General features: G+C 46.4%; 3 protein-coding genes across 3 annotated transcripts in view; all 3 read left to right on the forward strand.

The window, feature by feature from the left end:
• Positions 1–18208, forward strand: part of LOC147631402 (uncharacterized) — a 166436-nt gene that overhangs the window by 108017 nt on the left and 40211 nt on the right. The gene's annotated exons all lie outside the window — the stretch shown is intronic.
• Positions 1201–3683, forward strand: LOC147631403 (uncharacterized). The gene is made up of 2 exons (XM_086809086.1): positions 1201–1801; positions 1920–3683. The coding sequence occupies exons 1-2, from the start codon at positions 1231–1233 to the stop codon at positions 3482–3484; spliced, it is 2136 nt and encodes a 711-aa protein (XP_086665212.1). The 5' UTR covers positions 1201–1230; the 3' UTR covers positions 3485–3683.
• LOC147631404 (uncharacterized) lies at positions 15970–17798 on the forward strand. Its single transcript, XM_086809919.1, has 3 exons — positions 15970–16121; positions 16193–17392; positions 17516–17798. The coding sequence occupies exons 1-3, from the start codon at positions 15970–15972 to the stop codon at positions 17796–17798; spliced, it is 1635 nt and encodes a 544-aa protein (XP_086666045.1).

The raw sequence follows: 18208 nt of genomic DNA on the forward strand, positions 1-18208 counted from the left end.
GAGATCGACGGTTAACTTAAAGATCTACACATGGGAGAATCCAAGCTTCTTCGAGCTTTCAACCACACAAAGGATATTTCCAAATCTTTACTCCTCTCACTCAACCTCTCAGCCCTTCTCACCCATTTTGTACATTGTATTACTAACCTTTTATAGTGATTACTAACTACTAACCACTAACATTTGTAAATAAGCACCCACTCTACTACTTTTGGAGTAGGCATTACTACAAGTTATTTGCTCAAACCTCTACATCACACTCTCCTCTCATCTTCAATAATTCTCTCACCTTGAGCCCACATCCATGTGACTCAAGGGATAAGAAGAGGCCCACTCTCATTTCAAAATAAAAAATCCATAATCTATGATTTCCCATAATAAGATTGATTAGGCTTAATCCTAATTGGGGCTTCTCAAATCTATAAATAGAGCCCCCTCCATTCCTTGTAAAGAAGAGGGAGATTACACACATTGTACACCACTCCTAACTCTAGTGTGTAAGGAGATAGTGAAGCTTGAAGCTTAAAGCTAGTTATGTCATTGTGAGGGCTTGAGTGATGCCATACTCTCTATCATAATTGTATCTTGCCTTTGTGCATCAATAAGATTAGTAGTTTGGGTGCAATTGTGCACAAAATCTTGGACTCCTACATCTCCAAAGTTTATTTAGCGAAGCGGTCCGATTTTTGATTTAAGGTAAATTTGATCCTTGTATTTTGTGGTGTGATTTTATGCTTGGAGGCTTGAGGGCTTGTTTTTGAGTTGTTGCCTTTCAATCAGAGTCACATGGGGACGCGGGGACGGGCCGCGGGACGCGGGGACGCGGAGACGGGGACGGGTGGGACGCGCAGGGGACGCAGTGCAACACGGGGACGCATGAGGGCGTCCCGGGGACGCGTTCCCGAAACGCGGGACGGGCAGGGGACGCGGTGAGGGGACGTCTCCAACGGCCAGAAACGGGCAGAAAACGGCCAAAAACGGACAGAAATGGGCAGAATTCCAGCTATAAAAAAAGGCACGCTCTCTATTGCACCCACACTCGTTTCTCAAGCCTCAAGCTTCCAAATCCAAACTTCAAAGTTCCAAGTTGTGCCAAGTTCCAACCTCCAAGCCATCTCTCTCTCTCTCTCTCTTTCTCTCTCCAAGCCATCTCTCTCTCTCTCTCTCTCTCTCTCTCTCTCTCTCTCTCTCTTGCACCCTTCTTCCCTCTCTCTCACACTATCATCATTCATGGCATCTCAAGGTGAAGGCGCCGCCGCCACATCTTCCGTTGCGGGCTCTTCACGAAGGAGGCCGGCGGTGCACACATGGTCATGGTGGGATGAGGTCCACTACGCTAGTCGTGGAGTGGGCGGTGGTTCAAGGGCATGGAATTGCAAGCTTTGTTCCTACAAGAGAAGTGGCGGCGCCAACAAAGTGCGAGCTCACTTTTTGCACGAGGCCAGTCATCAAGTGCGATTTTGCGCACGCGTTACTCCTGAGAAGCGAGCGGAGCTTCTTGAGAAGCTCAAGGTTTATGAGGTGGCCGAGGCGGCAAAGAGAGGGCGACATGTTGCCGTTGATCCTCATGATGTGGTGAGAGCACGAGAGCAACCGACGCGAATGGAGGTGGAGAGGAACCCAAATCTTGCTTCAAGCTCTCAACCATTCAAGTCCACTCTATCCACATCGGGTGCCTCCATTCCCATCCGCCGTCAATCCACTCTTAACGAGAATTGGAACCCAAAATTGAAGGATGAGGTGGATAGGTCGGTGGCTAGGTTCTTCTACCACGACCACATTGCGTTTCAAGCGGCACGGTGAGAGTCGAGACTCAATTCTCTTCACTCTTTTTTTTTTTAATGTCTCATGCTTCAAAGCATTTGTCATATTGCCAAAAAAAGCTAACATGCTACATGGTTTTCCTCACTTGAAATAGGCTCCTTACTTCCGTGAGATGGCCACAAAGATCGGGGAATATGGCCCCTCTTATGTGCCACCTTCATCGGAAAAGATTCGCACCACTTTGCTTGATAGGGAGAAGTTGGCTTTTGAGCAGGCGGCGGCGGATACAAAGGCAACATGGGAGACTAACGGAGTCTCTCTCATTGTAGACGGATGGAGTGACACGCGCAAGCGCTCCATCCATGGAGTGGTGGCCTACTCAAGGGGCAAAGTGTACTTCATCGAGTCACATGATGCGAGTGGCACTGGGAAGGCCGTGGATGTGCTTGCCGCGGAATGGGCGTCCACGATCGAGGTCATTGGGCCGGAGCTTGTGGTCGGCATGGTGGCGGATGGAGAGGCGTCAAATAGGGCAGCCGGGAGCATTATTGAGTCAATGTATCCATCCATCACAGTTTCTTTTTGCATGGCCCATTGTCTCAACAACCTCCTCAAAGACATAGGTGCCTTGCCATGGATTGCACCCACCATTGAGGAGGCTAACCAGCTTGTATCCTTTGTCCTCAACCACCAAAGGCTGCGACATGAGTTCTCTAAAAGGAGCACTCTTTCCCTCCTCAAGTATTCTGAGACAAGGTTTGCATACAACTTCCTCATGCTAGGCCGCTTGTCTACATGTGGCGGAGCCCTAAGAGGGCTTTTCCTTAGTGATGAATTTTCTGCCATGCCGCAGTCAGAATCGGCAACAGGGAGAACGTGCCGAGATCGCGCCGATGATGCCGCTTGGTGGGAGAAGGTGAAGACACTCGATGCCTTGGTCAAGCCTATTGTTCACCTTCTACGAGTCATTGACGGCTGTGAACCATGTATCGGCAAGGTCTATGAGGCCATGGATCGCATGATCGAGTCACTCCAGCAGCTTGTGCCAGACAGGGCCGAGTTTGAGGAGATCCACTCATTATGTGAGTCCAGGTGGAACTCCTACTACTCTCCTCTTCATGCGGCTGCCTTTGTGGTTGATCCAGAGTTCCAGGGCAGAAAGCAAGAGGCCGACAAGGATGTAAGCAGGGGATGGCGGATCATTTTGGAGCGCTTAGAGCCCGACCCTACCATCAGGCGGAAGATCAGAGACCAGCTATCTCAGTACAGGACGCGGCAGGGATCTTTTGGATGTTTAGATGCACAGCTTGACCACCTCAAGATTGGGTCTCCTCTTTGGTGGGAGGATTACGGATCAGATGGGCCGGAGTTGCAGCGCTTGGCTATTCGCATCCTTAGCCAGGCTGTGAGCTCTAGTTGCTTGGAGCAACTTTGGAGCGTTTACAGTCACATTGCCTCTAAGAAGAGGAACCGCCTTGAAGTGCAAAGGGCAAGTGATTTGGTTTTTGTGAGCGCTAACTTGCGCATGCTATGTGCGACAGCAACAGGGAAGGCGGATCCCTTCACCGAATGGGAGATGGCACAGCAGGATCCTGCAGCTCAGGAGCATCTTGAGGAGGTAGAGGAGGAGCTACAGCCTGAGGGGGAGGAGGAGGCTTCAAATGGCATCGACGACTTCGACTTCCAAGCCTCCCGTCAGGCTAGCACTTCAGGAGCTTGAGGCTTGACTCTTGAGCCTTGAGCCATCTCACCTTTTTTGTGCCCACTGCCAATGGCCATGATCTATTGTGATCTATCTAGTATCCCTATTTTGTACCCACTCTTTTTTGTAACCCTCACTGCCCATGAGGCATGTACTTATCTCTTTGTATCTATCAGACTATCAATCACATAATCAGTGTGCCATCGATGTTTTATTAGCGCATTTTGCTCAAAATGACTGTTGTTTTTTTGTCTATTCGGTGTAAAATTTTGTTCAAAGTGTGTCTCTATATGTATGTCATGCGTACAACTCCTAAATTGCTTTTAAAAAAGAGGTTTTTTTTGCCGTTCCCGATCCCGTCCCCGGGACGGCACTTCCCCGTCCCCGTCCCCGTCCCCCGTCCCCATGTGACTCTGCTTTCAATTCATGGTAAGAGGGTTGTATGGTGAGAGGGCTCCCGTAACCTTAAGACCAAGTGCATAGCGACAACAAAATCAAGCTTATATTGTCTCTCTAAGTTCTTCTCCAAGTTTGGTGTGCATCTATTTGTATTATGCTAGTCTCCTCCACACATAATACCATATGTTATGAGTGTTTGTTGAGAGTGTGTATGTCTTTTGATTGATGTATATGGTTAGCTTGTATTGATTGGCTACAAGGAAAGATCTTTGGTGTCCTAGTTCACACACATAACTAGGTGGTGCCCCTTTTCTTGTTGGGTGTGTGGTTTTGGGGTTCTTATGTTTGTGTTGCGTTGTGCCCCAAGCCCATTGAGCAACATGGGAGCCTTGAGGAGTGCTTAGAGGCCGCTCTTCTTGTTGCCCGCCCCGAACTGCCTCAATTTTGGTGCCCCCACTGAGGAACGAGCAGTTTTTGAATGGTTATTTAAGGTACATGGATCTCTTTAACACATAAATTTCCTTGTGTGCTTGTTGGCTATCATATTTTATGAAGGAAAGTGGTACTTTTGTGTGATCTTTCATGAACAATCCACCTCCTCCTAATCCTCTTGGGATTTAATTCAACCAGTTTCATTGGGTGCACTCCATTAGAGTGAATGTTTGCATTGATAGAAAAATTTTCTACCAACAACGCATGGTTCTTCTTTTTGGTCCAGAAAGACTAAGTGAGATTTTAGCATCACCTAATCCTGTCATACTTCCCATTGTAGATTACACCATTTCCTTTGATGTGCATATTTTCATCTTGTTTTAGCTTAGTTTTATGAATCAAGCTTAGTTTTCATTTTGGGTGTGTGGTTTTGGGGTTCTTATGTTTATGTTGCGTTGTGCCCCAAACCCATTGAGCAACACGGGAGCCTTGAGGAGTGCTTAAAGACCGCTCTTCTTGTTGCCCGCCCCGAACTGCCTCAATATGCTGATGATATTGTGCTTATAGAGCAGACTCACCAAAGGGTATGCAGAGGCACTTGGATACTTTACATGCTTATGCACAGGACAGTGGGCTCTCAGTTAACCTTGGTAAGACCAAGGTTATGGTGTTTAACACTACAGCTCAGTGGGTCTAGAGATCAGCGCCTATTTTCACATATGGGCAGGAGACAGTGGAGTATGTGGACTCATACACATATCTTGGAGTGGTGTTCACTGGGCCCACATTTTCCATGAGGGAGGCAGCAGAGGCCAGATTGACTAGAGGATATGCAGCACTAGGAGGTCTAGAGAGGATGTGCTCACAGGTACAGTTTCAGGAGCCACACACTAAGCTGTGGCTTTTTGACACGCTGGTCACATCGGCTATGCTATATGGAGTACAGATCTGGGAGCCTAGCCTAGATCGTCACAGTCGATCAGGACGCACATACGATGGATGCAGATCGATGGAGAGACCACTTGTGTCCATGATCTCTGGGATGATTCGGGCTAAGGCCTCGGTACCCCATGAGATTATTAGAGCCGAGATGGGAGCACCACCGATCGTAGTCGAGGCTCTTGCCAGATCAGTGTCCTTCATTCATAGTACCTAGGAGCTTCCCCGACACCGGTATGCCCGACTTGCTTTAGAGTCCTCTCATCAGCTAGCCATGGAGGGAGACACTTCATGTTGGTATGCGCAGATAGCATCCTGGTTTGAGCTCCACGGGTTCAGTTTAGACAGACTTCCACCCTTCCAGTACTCTCTGGAGGCACCCTCTCTCACCTCGACACATTCTGAGATTAGTAGAGTCATCAGACAGGACCTCATTCAGTTGGACACTAGGAGGACATGGCTAGAGCCCTCACAGGAGTTGGGGACGAAGATGGCTTTCTATAGAGACCATCTTCTCCGCACCACTGAGGATGGCTTTATACGTAGACTGAGCTACATGGATACCCATCTGTCTCATGGATTGAGGTGCGCCATTGGGCAGATCCACACCTCTTCACATCAGTTAGAGATAGAGACAGGCAGATTTAGAGGCATACCTCTAGGGGACAGGATTTGTCAGACTTGTTGGATAGAGCCAGAGACGGAGGAGCACTACATCTGTCGCTGCACAGCATATTATGAGATTCGAGGGCGCTACCATTGCCTTTTTAGAGAGGGATTTGGACCACTGGCTAGAGTCATGGACTATTGTGATCAGCGATGCTTGGGTTTTTATCTCCCGGAGATCCGCAGGCTTAGAGAGTCCATTATCAGGAGCAGACGCCCAACTGGCAGGGAGTCCACACAGAGATAGATTATTGACTTCTTTAGAGGGACTACCCGGAAGGACACACCGCCGACAGCCCAGCAGTGGGCACCCCGTGGGACTCTAGTTGAGAGAGCTAACGAGTTCGGGGCAGATCTAGACGCTCGAGGGTTTGTGGATCCTCACATTGGAGACGGTGCCTACACCGGAGGATTCAGAGCATCATTGCGAGGCATCGGGCTCGTCCGACCAGGCATCTCACTATGCCAGATACCAAGCCATCCAGCAGAGACCCATGCTAGAGCTCCTAGGATGATTATGACTCCAGCCATATACTGTTGTACTCACTGTCACTTTTGTACTCCCCCATATTCATGTATTCATGTATCCATGTACTCATGTACCCCATTTTGACTAGTAGCATCAGCTTCCCACTCTCCCTAGTTGCTGCTTCCGGATGCCCCCTACTGATGTATTGTGGGGCTAGATACTTACCTTCAGTTCTTTCTTTTCTTTTCCAGACAGTGTCTCAGATGTCACATGGTTGTAACTTTGGTCTCATAGGTCCTTTTGGCCTTTTGAAGACGTTAATATAACATTTCATTTCTCTCTCTCTCTCTCTCTCTCTCTCTCTCGTTTTGGATGTTTTGGTGAAGGTGCATCACTCCCTTCTCTTGCATCTGAAAATTGACGCACTCAAGTGCTCCCCCTCGTTGCCGTACAGCTGTTGACTGCACCTACTGGACTGTACATGCAGTACCTGACTGCTGAACTGTACCTGAGTGCTTAACTATACCCAACTGCTGAACTGTACTTGCAGAAAGCCAAGCTACTGCCCCCCAAGTCACATGCATGGCACGGCCATTCAAGTTGGGCTATACAAACCCAAATCTATTGTGCAATGCTGCATCCCCATAAACAATGTTGCACAGTCTCAAAATCTGCCGCACATCTACGGCAGGTAGGTGATACACCGAAAACCGATCTCCACTGATTGGTTGGGAGACCACCATGTAAAAATAACCAGAAGAAATGAGAGATCAGGCTCCTTCTGTATGAATGCCAAAGCCTATGTCAATATTTGCGTTGTATCACTGGAGAGAGATCATAACTCTCCCAATGAGGCCTGAGAGTAGGGATCCTATGCATCTGTTGAGTGAGGAGAAGCCTGGCATTCCAAACCGTGAAAATGAAAAAGTGAAGGCTTTTCAATGGATCGAAAGCATCAATCCACTCCCACTCTTCTGGATCCCACTGAAGATATCTGATAGGACTACCACCATATAGCCACAAACACCAAGAGCCATGAGTCACTATCTGAGGAGAAGGGTCAACAAACCAATGCTTCCCCGAACGACCAACAATCCTCATTGGACTAAGCCTAGTATCTGGGATGATCCCCTCTATGCTACATCTCCTCGATCTCCCTCCAGGCATGATAGAGTAGATGATGCAATCTATAGCCTCCTAGCCCAGGAGAGCAATGACCTGCAGAGTTATGCCTATCCTCGAAAAGACTCCCAGCTAACTCGGATGATAGTCTCCATGAAAGGTCCAAGAGAGCCACTCATGCGGAATAGCTGCATCAATCTGATCAATATGTATGCGAGAGCCCCTAAGATGCTAAATGGATGCAGCTCTCTGATCCACATCTTTCCCATCCTGACCACTGCATGTAATGAGATGCACCAAGTGGCCGACCGGCCTCATCCTTGATGACCTCGTTCCACATAATAGGTTGTTGGTCAGCCGCATCCAAAGACCTAGGAAGCCTTTGTCACAAAAATGGTCTCATGCTTCTCCATGCTCTGACAATGGCTGCAATAAGTGGGAAAGATGATGTCCTAATATCAGCCTCTGGGAACAAAAACCGTATGCTAGGCAGTCAGTCTCTCCCAACACGGGGTGTACATCCGGAAATCTGAGACAAGAAAAATTCCTTCCAAGGCTCAGTGCAGAGTAGGAAAGCTTTGACCACAAGTTTGGAGAGAAACGCCCTGCACTGAACATCCGGATCAATAATATTCAGTCCCCCTGTTGTCTAGGCTAAATAACTGTGAGCCAAGCTACCTTGGCACGAGTATCTGTGGTGCCATCCAAACCCGACCAAATAAAATTGCAGATTAATCTCCGCAATTGACCAATGCATGCACGAGAGAAGCACCAACAAGAGGCAATAAACCAAGCCGAGGCAAGCAATACCTGATTAGCCACCAAAGCTCTAGAGGCTAAATCTCTTGGAGCTCCAATGAAGAAGCTTCTTCGAGATGCTCACGAGTACCGGAGCAAACTGCTGTGTAAAAGAAATATCAACCCCAATCTGGCATCCCGCATATCTAGCAGTGCATCTTGTTACTGATCCAAGTAAAATCAAGCTCTGCAGCCCCAAGCAACTCTCAGTGAGTCACTAATCCAAAAACCAATAGATTTGTGCCAATTAATGAGTGCCCCTGCTGCCAAACAAAACTCTTCCAGTGCTACCCGGAAGGAACATAAGGATATGTGTGAGGCCTCCAAGAACATGGCTGTGTCATCAGCTAACTCAGAGTCAACCAGCTCCTCTTGACTACGAAGAGGCAACCTCAATCCAGAAATACTAGCAGTGGAGCGAAGAAAGATGCTCATGGCCTCTACAACTATGATATATAATAATGGGGCTAAAGGGCAACCTTGCCATACTGAGCGAGAAAATTTGAAACCGCTATCCTCTATCACTGCAAGAGCACACTACTATGGGCATCATGATACATGCATGAAACTCCCTTGATCCATCTCAAAGAGAAGGCCATATGGCTAAGAGTACCCTCAAGGAAGTCCCAATCCACTCTATCATAGGCCTTCTCAAAATCCAAGAGTAGAATGGCTAAGCGCCGATTGCTCGCTTTGGCCCATTCCACGGCAATGTTCTCAAAGATGCTCCTTCCGTGTAAGAATCCATTTTGAGTATCATGTATGACATCTTGCAAAATTGGCTACAATTTGATGCTCACAGCCTTGGCAAGAATCGTATATGCAGTCCCAAGTAAGGTGATAGGTCTCCACTGGCCAATCAATGTCTTATCCCCACTCTTAGGGATAAGATAGATAAGCCCCTCAGTGAGAGAAGAAGGCATAGAACCTGTGTCCCACACCTCCGGGAGAGCCGATGTGATCTCAGTCCCAATCTCATCCCAAAAAGTAGAGAAAAAAACAGGGGAGAGGCCATCCTCGCCTGGACACTTACCATGAGGTAAGGCATGAAGAGCATGACTGAACTCCTGCATAGAAAAAGGGGCATCCAGAGCGGCACACATCTCCTCGGTGATCAAATGCGGCAATGCATTCCAAACCTTCCTCTGTGCCCTATGTCTCAGATGAGAATGCGGCTTAGCACTAAGAAGCTGGCGACAGAAATCAGTGACAATCTGTCTAACCATAAAAGGATCTGAGTGAAGAGTGCCATGTGAATCCTGAAACTGCCTGACACTATCTCTGGCATGAGATGGGCCATGAGTAGCAAAGAAATGTTTGTTGCATCTACCACCCATCTGAGTCCAAAAGGATTCCTGGGCATGGTAACGGTACTCCACACATTTTTCAAGAGAGTGATGAAGTTCTTCCCTAATAGAACATAAAGAATTTGCAACCCATTGAGCATGAGGATGTTTCTCGTGCTCTTTCTGTAAAATAGCCAGTCTACGTCTAATAGCCCTTTCTAAATCCAAGGCGTCTTGCGTCTTAGACAAGGCGCATGTGTGATAAAAGTCACTAATATCACAAAGAGTAGAGGCCAAACTTTGCAAGGCCTGCGAGAAATCATGAGATCTCCAAATATCAAGCATACAACGTGATAGCTCTGCATCTGAGAACAATCGATCAGGGATGCGTACATGGGGTGCTGATCCCTGGCGACTCGGATCTCTAATGCATAAAACCACTGGGCAATGATCCGATTTAGAGGTGCCTGTAGCAATAAAAGTATGCCCCCCTCTGTCGAGCACCCAATGATCCACATAAAATCTGTCTAACCGTGCATAAATACATCTTGCATCCCTTCTCCTGTTAGACCATGAATAAAGAAGAGTAGATGGTCTCCTCGGAATGTCATCGTCATGCCAACACTCTCTGCCATAAATGGAGAGTATAAACCTCTCCCAAGACGCTCTTTCAAGAGGATGCACCAAGCCCTCATGTCCACCTCTTTTATCCATTGGCATCTCAACCATGTTAAAATCCCCACCAATAATCCAATGGTCGGCAAGAGGCATCAACGTAGTGAGAGATTTCCAAAAGGCAATCCTCTCACCTCTATGGTTAGGAGCATAGAGGTCGAGAATACCAATGCATGTAGTAACCTGCATAAGGAGGATCCACTGCGCTCTCGCAGGCAAAATGACACCATGTCCAATGATGCAAGGCAAGATCAAAGCTGAAACAGAGATACATACACCACCTTTGGTACCAATAGCTGGTGACCAAAAGGTGTGTCCCGAGAGAAGCTTGACTGATCTCCCACACTGGCTAGCATCCAGTTTATGCTCTCGCAAGAGCAATACATCCATGGGTCCACTTGTAACTGCACAATGAAGCTGAGTTTTGACAATTTCCACTCTTCCAAATTCTTTTCAATGCACCTTTCCTCCAAGCAAGAGATTTTGACATATACTAGAGGTGATTTGCATGATCCTCAATCCATGGAGGTGGTAAGAGTAACCTATAAGCCTTGGCCATAGACAAATTGGCAAAAGGTACATAAGTATGTCCTGGAAGCTCCCTATCAAAACACCAATCTTGAAGTCTCTCTATTTCCTCAAGCATTGGGACTTGGGCTACATCATTTCTGAAATGACTCTCCAAATTGGCCCCTAAGTTGCATTGTTTGACTATATGTGGAAAAGCAAGGACAACCATTTTCATCCATGACGTTGCGTATGTGACGAATTCCCAATGTAGACAAATTGGATGCCTTTCTTGGTTGAGCACCTTGCTCCAATGAATACTCTGCAACAACAGTGAGTTGCCCCCATTTGGAGGCCTACCAGACCATTGTAAATGATACAATATAGCTTGCCAATCTCGAATGTGAGCAATTGAATATGGAGAGCCTGGAATACGACCATAGAAATGCCCAAAGATTATATCATCATAATTGATGATCCAATGTCCATATGCATCTATTTGCATGTTAAAGCACAGAGCTCCCAGCATGCATGCCCATGGCTTGACTTGCTCTATAAATGCAGGTAGTAGAGTGACCTTCCTTGCCAGTATATGATAACGAATATTAAGGACATAGAGCCCACCATGCATTTTAGGCGAACATATAAGCTCTTACCTTAGAAAACGTAACCCTTTTCTACCCGCTTTGGTTTTCCATAGGCATTCCATTGCTTTAAACCTGAAATTGTCAATCTGTTGTAATCCTGCAACAAATTCTTGGGAAAAAGAAAGAGTCATCAGCATATGCCTGTGCCACAAATTGTGTACCGTTTGCCATGGAGAGACCATGTAGTTGCCCATCTCATGTCAATTTATCCATGTAAAGGAGCATTGGGTGAGTCACGATGGCATACAATAGTTCACTAAGCGTACCTTGCCGAATAGATTTTCCAAGATACCATGAGACTAAAAGTTCTCAACCCAAAATGCATTTAGTTGATCTCTCTTGATAAAGCCAAAAGATGACATTTTTCATTCTAGGCCCAAATCCCATTCTATCCATAACCTAGGCTATAAAGTCTCAATGTACCGTATCAAAGGCCTTAGCTATGTCGACTTGCATAATGAGAACATCTTGCTCCATATAGCTGGCATATTCAATGCCAATATATACATTTGCTATATTGTAAGTAATTTGTCTTTGAGGGACAAATCCATACTACGCTCTGGATGCAACCCTCCATGTAGGACACCCTTTATTCTATTAACAAGCATCTTGGTGACCAACTTACATATGTCTAACATTTAAGAGATAGGACGCCAATCCAATATGGCTTCAAATAGCTGTTTTTTGGGCAGTAATTTCAGCAAGCCTTCTTTCCACCATGAGCATGGCAACTATCCAATATTCCAGCAATGATTCACCATAAGTAAAATTGGCGATTCCAAAATTGTTTTTGGGCAGTAATTTCAGCAAGCCTTCTTTCCACGAGCATGGCAACTGTCCAACATTCCAACAATGATTCACCATAAGTAAAATTGGCGATTCAAAAATATCTAAAAGAACTCCACACTCAAGCCATCCCAGCCTAGAGACTTCCGTTTGCCTAGACCTTTCATAGCATCATCCAATTCATCTTGAAGGGCTCATCCATATTGTTAGCCTCTTGACGTGTAATGATGGGCATAACCTGTTGTAAGAAAAGTTCTCACCCATCAAGAGCCTCCCTTGGAAGTGGGAGAGGGGTAGTAAAAATGCGAGAAAAATATTCATGGCAAGCATCTGAAAGCTGTGTTTTTGTGCATGTCCAAGTACCATCTGTTCTTTTGACTCTTGCAATGCATTGTTTTTGTCTAGAAGCATGCAGGCCTTTGAAAAAAGATTTTGACAAGCAACCTTTATCAAGTAATGACTTTTGTCTTGCCCTAGTTTGCCATTTAGTAAGCTTACGATCATCATTATGGCGAAGAAAATTTTCAGCTTGTGTTAACAAGTTGTTGTTTAGCATTATTCAGCTCTCTAGAGTGGCTGATTTCACTGTACTCTTGCATTGCAATTTTTTCTTGGTCAATTTGTCTTCTATTCTCTCCCATGTACCACCTGCCATAGTCCTGTATCACAGCTTGCATTCACTGTACAGAGCTGAACCAAGCAAAATCTATATCCTCTTGCATGTGCACAAGAAGGGGATATACAGCTGTACGTACCAAATCAGTGAAAAGAGCATGCGACAAATAACTATTATTAATCATAAGTAGCCTTTTATGAGGTAAGGGACGACAATTGTGAGCCATGCCAAAGTGCAGACCAAGCCGTATAGGCGAATAATCAAGGAGGCGCAATGTATGATCAATCCATATTTTTACATGTGCATATTGAGTAGCATTTAGAAGGTACCAAAGCTTGAGTTCTTGCATAGAAAATTTGATATCCAAAGAAGACTCCTTGTCTTCCAGCAAAACTATGCTGATTATGTTCTTGCAAACAAACCACATGGGGATGCATAGTATTTACATATGACCGAAACACCTCCATTTATTTACATCATAGAGGCCTTGTATATTGTAAGTAAAGCACCTGATTGATGTAGACATATTTACAATGCGAGTAATGTAGAGGCTACACCTCAACTTCATGGTAGCCTGATTGCTCAAGTTACCATGCAAAGAATGTTCTGCAGTTTGAACATCAACCATATTTTTGTGCATTGAATTTTCTACATCATGTGTGAACAAAGAATAACCTCTCACTACTGCCGCCTTTAGCATATTCATCCCCATATGCTGCCCATGTATTTGCCCATCTTTGTTCCCTTTTATGGCCCTTGGTTGTGGGCTGGCCACCCGTATTTTTCCCCTTTTTCCTCGTATTTTTTCCCAGGTTAGGTGGGCATGTCCCAGTCGGCGAGCTCCTTATGCTCCAATTGGCCAACCCCTTTTTACCTATAAATGGGTGGGCTGGCCTCTCTCCCTTTTCATTCATTGATCATTGAGTTGTGTGGTTCATGTGTTGACACACTCTCTCTCTTGTATCCTTCACTTATGAGACTCTTTGGTCTCTTGCTCGGGATTGCTTTCACTATAGTATATTCAACTTATTAGCTTCATATCTCTCTTTCTTGCACTCTTAGTTCAGCACATTCTAGTGCTCCCCTTGCTTCCGCTTTGTGCGCACTCTATCATGGTATCAGAGCTCTAGGATCAGTGTTTTTCTGCTGCCCCATATTCTACTGTCTACAGCCCTTTCTCCTCGACATTTTTCAAATCTGCAATTCTCTGGTTGCTACGTTTTCTGAACAGTTGCTGCTGGTCGCTCTACCTTCACCTCGACTTCATCGTTTTCAGCCTTAAGGTACCTTCTCTTCAGCGTTTTTCTCATCTGCAGTGTGGAAGCTGGTTGGCCTGTATTTTTAGGTTTGCAGCCCCTTTGTTGGCTGCGTTTTCTACTCCATTGGACACTATCTCTTGCAGAGGGGGTCTTGTGTGGATTCTGGCTTTGATGGCAGCTTGGTACCTGTGGTGGACACTTCTTTCTTCTAAGTTGTGTGTTTTCTTCTAAGATTGAGCCCGAGTTCAGTGATAGCTACCTCGATTGTGCTTCATATGTTCTCTGAGTTTGGCAAGTTGGATGGCTCCAACTATACATTGTGGAAAGTGAAGGTGAAATCGGCCTTGCGTGGAGTGGATCTCTAGGATTGGGTCATTACAGCTGCCAATGCCACCCCTCCCACCCTTTCCATAATTGGTGTGACTCACACACATGTTGATGCTTGGGCGGCAACTGATCGTTGTGTTTCCTCCTTTCTCATGTTGAATTGTGAGGATTCACTTCTCTCTCATGTGCGTATAGCAGATGCGGCACATGAAGTTTGGAAAACCCTTGCACATCTTTACGAGAATAAGTCTCCGGGATAGATTTTGGCTTTGGAAAATCAACTTATGAATCTTTCGGTTTCTGCCTTTTCTTCTTTGTCTACTTTCACCACACGAAGATGAAAGATCTCCAAGGCGAGCTTGTTGTATGTGGCAAGAATATCTCTACACAGGATATAGCTATTCGGCTTCTATCCAAGCTTCTAGAGAGGTTTGATGCGTTCTTTCAATCTCTTGTTTCTTCTCCTCGTGTTGTTCCCATTACTTGGGAGGAAGTTCTCCCCTCCATTATGCAAATTGAGTCTCGTTTTTTTTTTCCCACTGGCCTTTGGCCCAAGATCCCCCCATAGTTACCAGATTCCACCGTCCATAGACAGCCACCTGTAGCTTATCCACCCGTAGGCGATGGTGCCGCCGCAGCACCAAGGGGAGTTTTGAACCCAGGACCTCTTGGTCCTAGGCATAGCAGCTATAAAACGCGTTTTTTATAAAAAAAATACTCGACGGGACGTTTTTTTGGATTAAAAACGTCCTTTTGAAAAAAAACGTGAGGTTTTTTTTCAATTAAAAAATTTGCCAGGCTAACGTTTAACGTTATGCCTGGGCTTTTTTGGGATCCGCGTGCGCTCTGGTGCGCTCTGTTGCTTCCCGAACCTTCACGCCCAAGTTCCAACCTCACACGGTACGGTGCTCTCTCTCTCATCTCTGCTCGTTCGCCCCTACTCGCCGCTCCCCCTCTCTCCCTTTGTTCGCATCCTCGCTGTGCTGGTCGCCCCCCTTTCCCTACCCACCCTTGCTCCTCTCTCCCTTTGTTCGCTTCCTCGCTGTGCTGGTCGCCCCCCTTTCCCACCCACCCTTGCTCAGGCCCCCAAGGCAGCAACATACTAGCACGGCATGGGAGACGTCCAGTCAGAGTACTCACCATGGAGGACATTGAGGATATCCGCCATCGACCGATGAGAGACATCTTTGGATAGTGATGTGTATGATGCTTACCTTTGTTGCTGGAGTTTTCCTCCCAGATGTTATCCATTAGGAGCTCCTAGTACCGTACTTTTCCTCATAGTTGTTTCGGTTTCAGTTAGTTGTTTAGTTGTTTTTAGCTTTCCTTACACAGACATTGTATCAGATCTACCAATTGTTGTAACCTTTTTGGTCTCATAGGTCATTTTGGCCTTCTGAAGACGTTAATATATCATTTCATTTCATTTTCTCTCTCTCTCCTCTCTCTCTCTCTCTCTCTCTCTCTCTCTCTCGTCTCAATACATATTACATACTATCTACACACACACTCACACACGCATACTTATTACTACCTACAGGCTACGCGGGCGGCGGCACTCGTGTGAGACGCAACATGGGGAGAAAGAAATTAGCGGTATGGGATGAAGTGATCGAGAACAAGGCTGATAAAAATTGGCAGTGCAAGCATTGCAACATTGTCTACACCGGCAGTGCACCGCGTGTTAAAGAGCTCACCTTCTCCACATTACTGGCGAGGGAGTTGATGTGTGTCCCAACGACATTCCCAACGATGTCATTCAGAAATTGGGTGAAGATCCAAGTGTTGTTCGTGCCAGAAAGAGAGCCCGAGTTGAGGTTCAAGGTACGGCACCTTCCATCATAGATTCCTCCCAGACTTCACCACAACGGGATGTTCCCGCATCATCAGTTGCCGGTTCTTCTCGAGCTCTAGCCTCTTCTCATCCACATAGCGGTGGTGCACATCCATCTTTGACCACAAGCCCTCCACCTCCAAATGTGCCAAAGAAGTCTCTTCAACAAAGTTGGACCAAAATCAAGCATAAGAATGCAAGACGAAGAGTTCGGCAATACTTCTTCGAGTGCAATGTGCCCTTTGACCATGCTCGCAAGCCGGCTTTTCTACACATGCTTAGTGCGATGGCGGATGCGGGGCCCACATTCAAGCCTCCATCATATGAGATTCTTCGCACCAAAGAATTGAAGGCAGAGGTCATGGACATTGAGAAGGAGCTAGCACCAATACGGGCGGCATGGGCAAGGTATGGGTGTACTATTATGTGTGACGGGTGGTCGGACACCAAACGCCGCCCTCTCTTAAATATCCTTGTCTCTTGTTGTCTCGGCACCATGTTCTTGACTGCCATAGATGGCTCCGGGGAGGCACATACAGCTGAATTTATCTATGGGCATCTAAAGGCAGCAATAGAACAAGTGGGAAGCGAGAATGTGGTTGCAGTAGTCACAGATAATGCATCCAATTGCAAGGCTGCCGGCGCACTAGTGGAGAGAGACTATCCACAAATCAGTTGGGTTCCTTGTGCTTCGCATTCGATTGATCTTCTAATTGAAGATGTGGGAGCCATACCATGGGTGGCGGATGTGGTGAAGAAGGCTGAGTTTATGGTAAACTATGTGACAAGAAAGCAACGAGCTCTTGGTATCTATCGGGCAAATTGTGAGACGGAGCTCGCAAAGCCTTCAAGTACCCGCTTTGCCTACCTCTTCATTGTCCTCCAAAAATTGGTAAAATGTCGACATGGTTTGCGGCGTATGATTACGGATGACAAATGGATTTCATGGGATGGTAGCCGCACCGAAAAGGGCAAAAGATTTGAGGATCTCATCTATGAGGCAGTCTTTTGGCATGATGCGGAGTGCATTGTAGCATTCATGGAGCCATTGATCGCAGCACTACGCCTTAGCGACTCGGAGGGATGCACCATGGGCCTCATCTACGAGTTCATGGAGAAGGTGGGCGCGGCCTTCAATGCAAGCAACCTCTTTGATGATGATAGGTATGCTACTTGCAAGTTGTAGGACGTAAGTCGTTCTTTGCTTTTGACTCTTGAGTCTTTTTTCTTATAATGTATTCTAGATTCTAATTTATTGTCTTTTGTTCTAAACTTCTATGTCAATAGGATGGATGAAATCAAGGAGATATGGCAAACACGATGGGATTGGTTTCATCGTCCAATTCATGTTGTTAGCCACATCTTGCATCCACTTTGGAGACAAGATGCTCAGAGACATGATCACGAGCTAAATGTGGGATGGAGAGAGTACACCACCAAAGTGGAGAGAGACCCAGTAACGCAAGATCTTCTCGAGACCCAGCTTCTTCGGTTTCGCAACATGCATGATGTTGATTTTGGCTCACCACGAGCTAGTCTTCGAGATGCCCAGCTTAAACCTGTCAGTTAGTGGGAGAAGTATGGTGGTGACTGTGCCGAGCTACAGCGCATTGCTATGAGGGTTCTCTCACAAGATTGCTCCTCCGGCGCTTGTGAGAGAAATTGGAGCTTGTTTGCGGCCATACACACAAAGAAAAGACATTGCTTGTTGCCTGCACAATTAAAGCGTCTTGTCTTTGTCAATTCCAATCTGAAGCTTCTTCGAAAGAGGGAAAAAATGAAAGCAATCAATGAGATCAATCCCGACACTTTCAAGGTTGAGATTCGCATGGAGGAGCTAGTGCACCCTCGTGATGAAGAAGATGAAGTGTGGGCTTTCCTTGCAGCAGAGAGAGCCTCTTTTGCACATCAGACTCGCACGAGGACCGGCACCATAGGCAGGGGCAGAGGAAGGGATAGAGGCAGAGGCAGAGGCAGGGG

This window comes from Cibotium barometz, chromosome 15 (genome assembly GCF_041138505.1).
Source record: "Cibotium barometz isolate CiBa-2024 chromosome 15, ASM4113850v1, whole genome shotgun sequence".
NCBI classification, from domain to species: domain Eukaryota; kingdom Viridiplantae; phylum Streptophyta; class Polypodiopsida; order Cyatheales; family Cibotiaceae; genus Cibotium; species Cibotium barometz.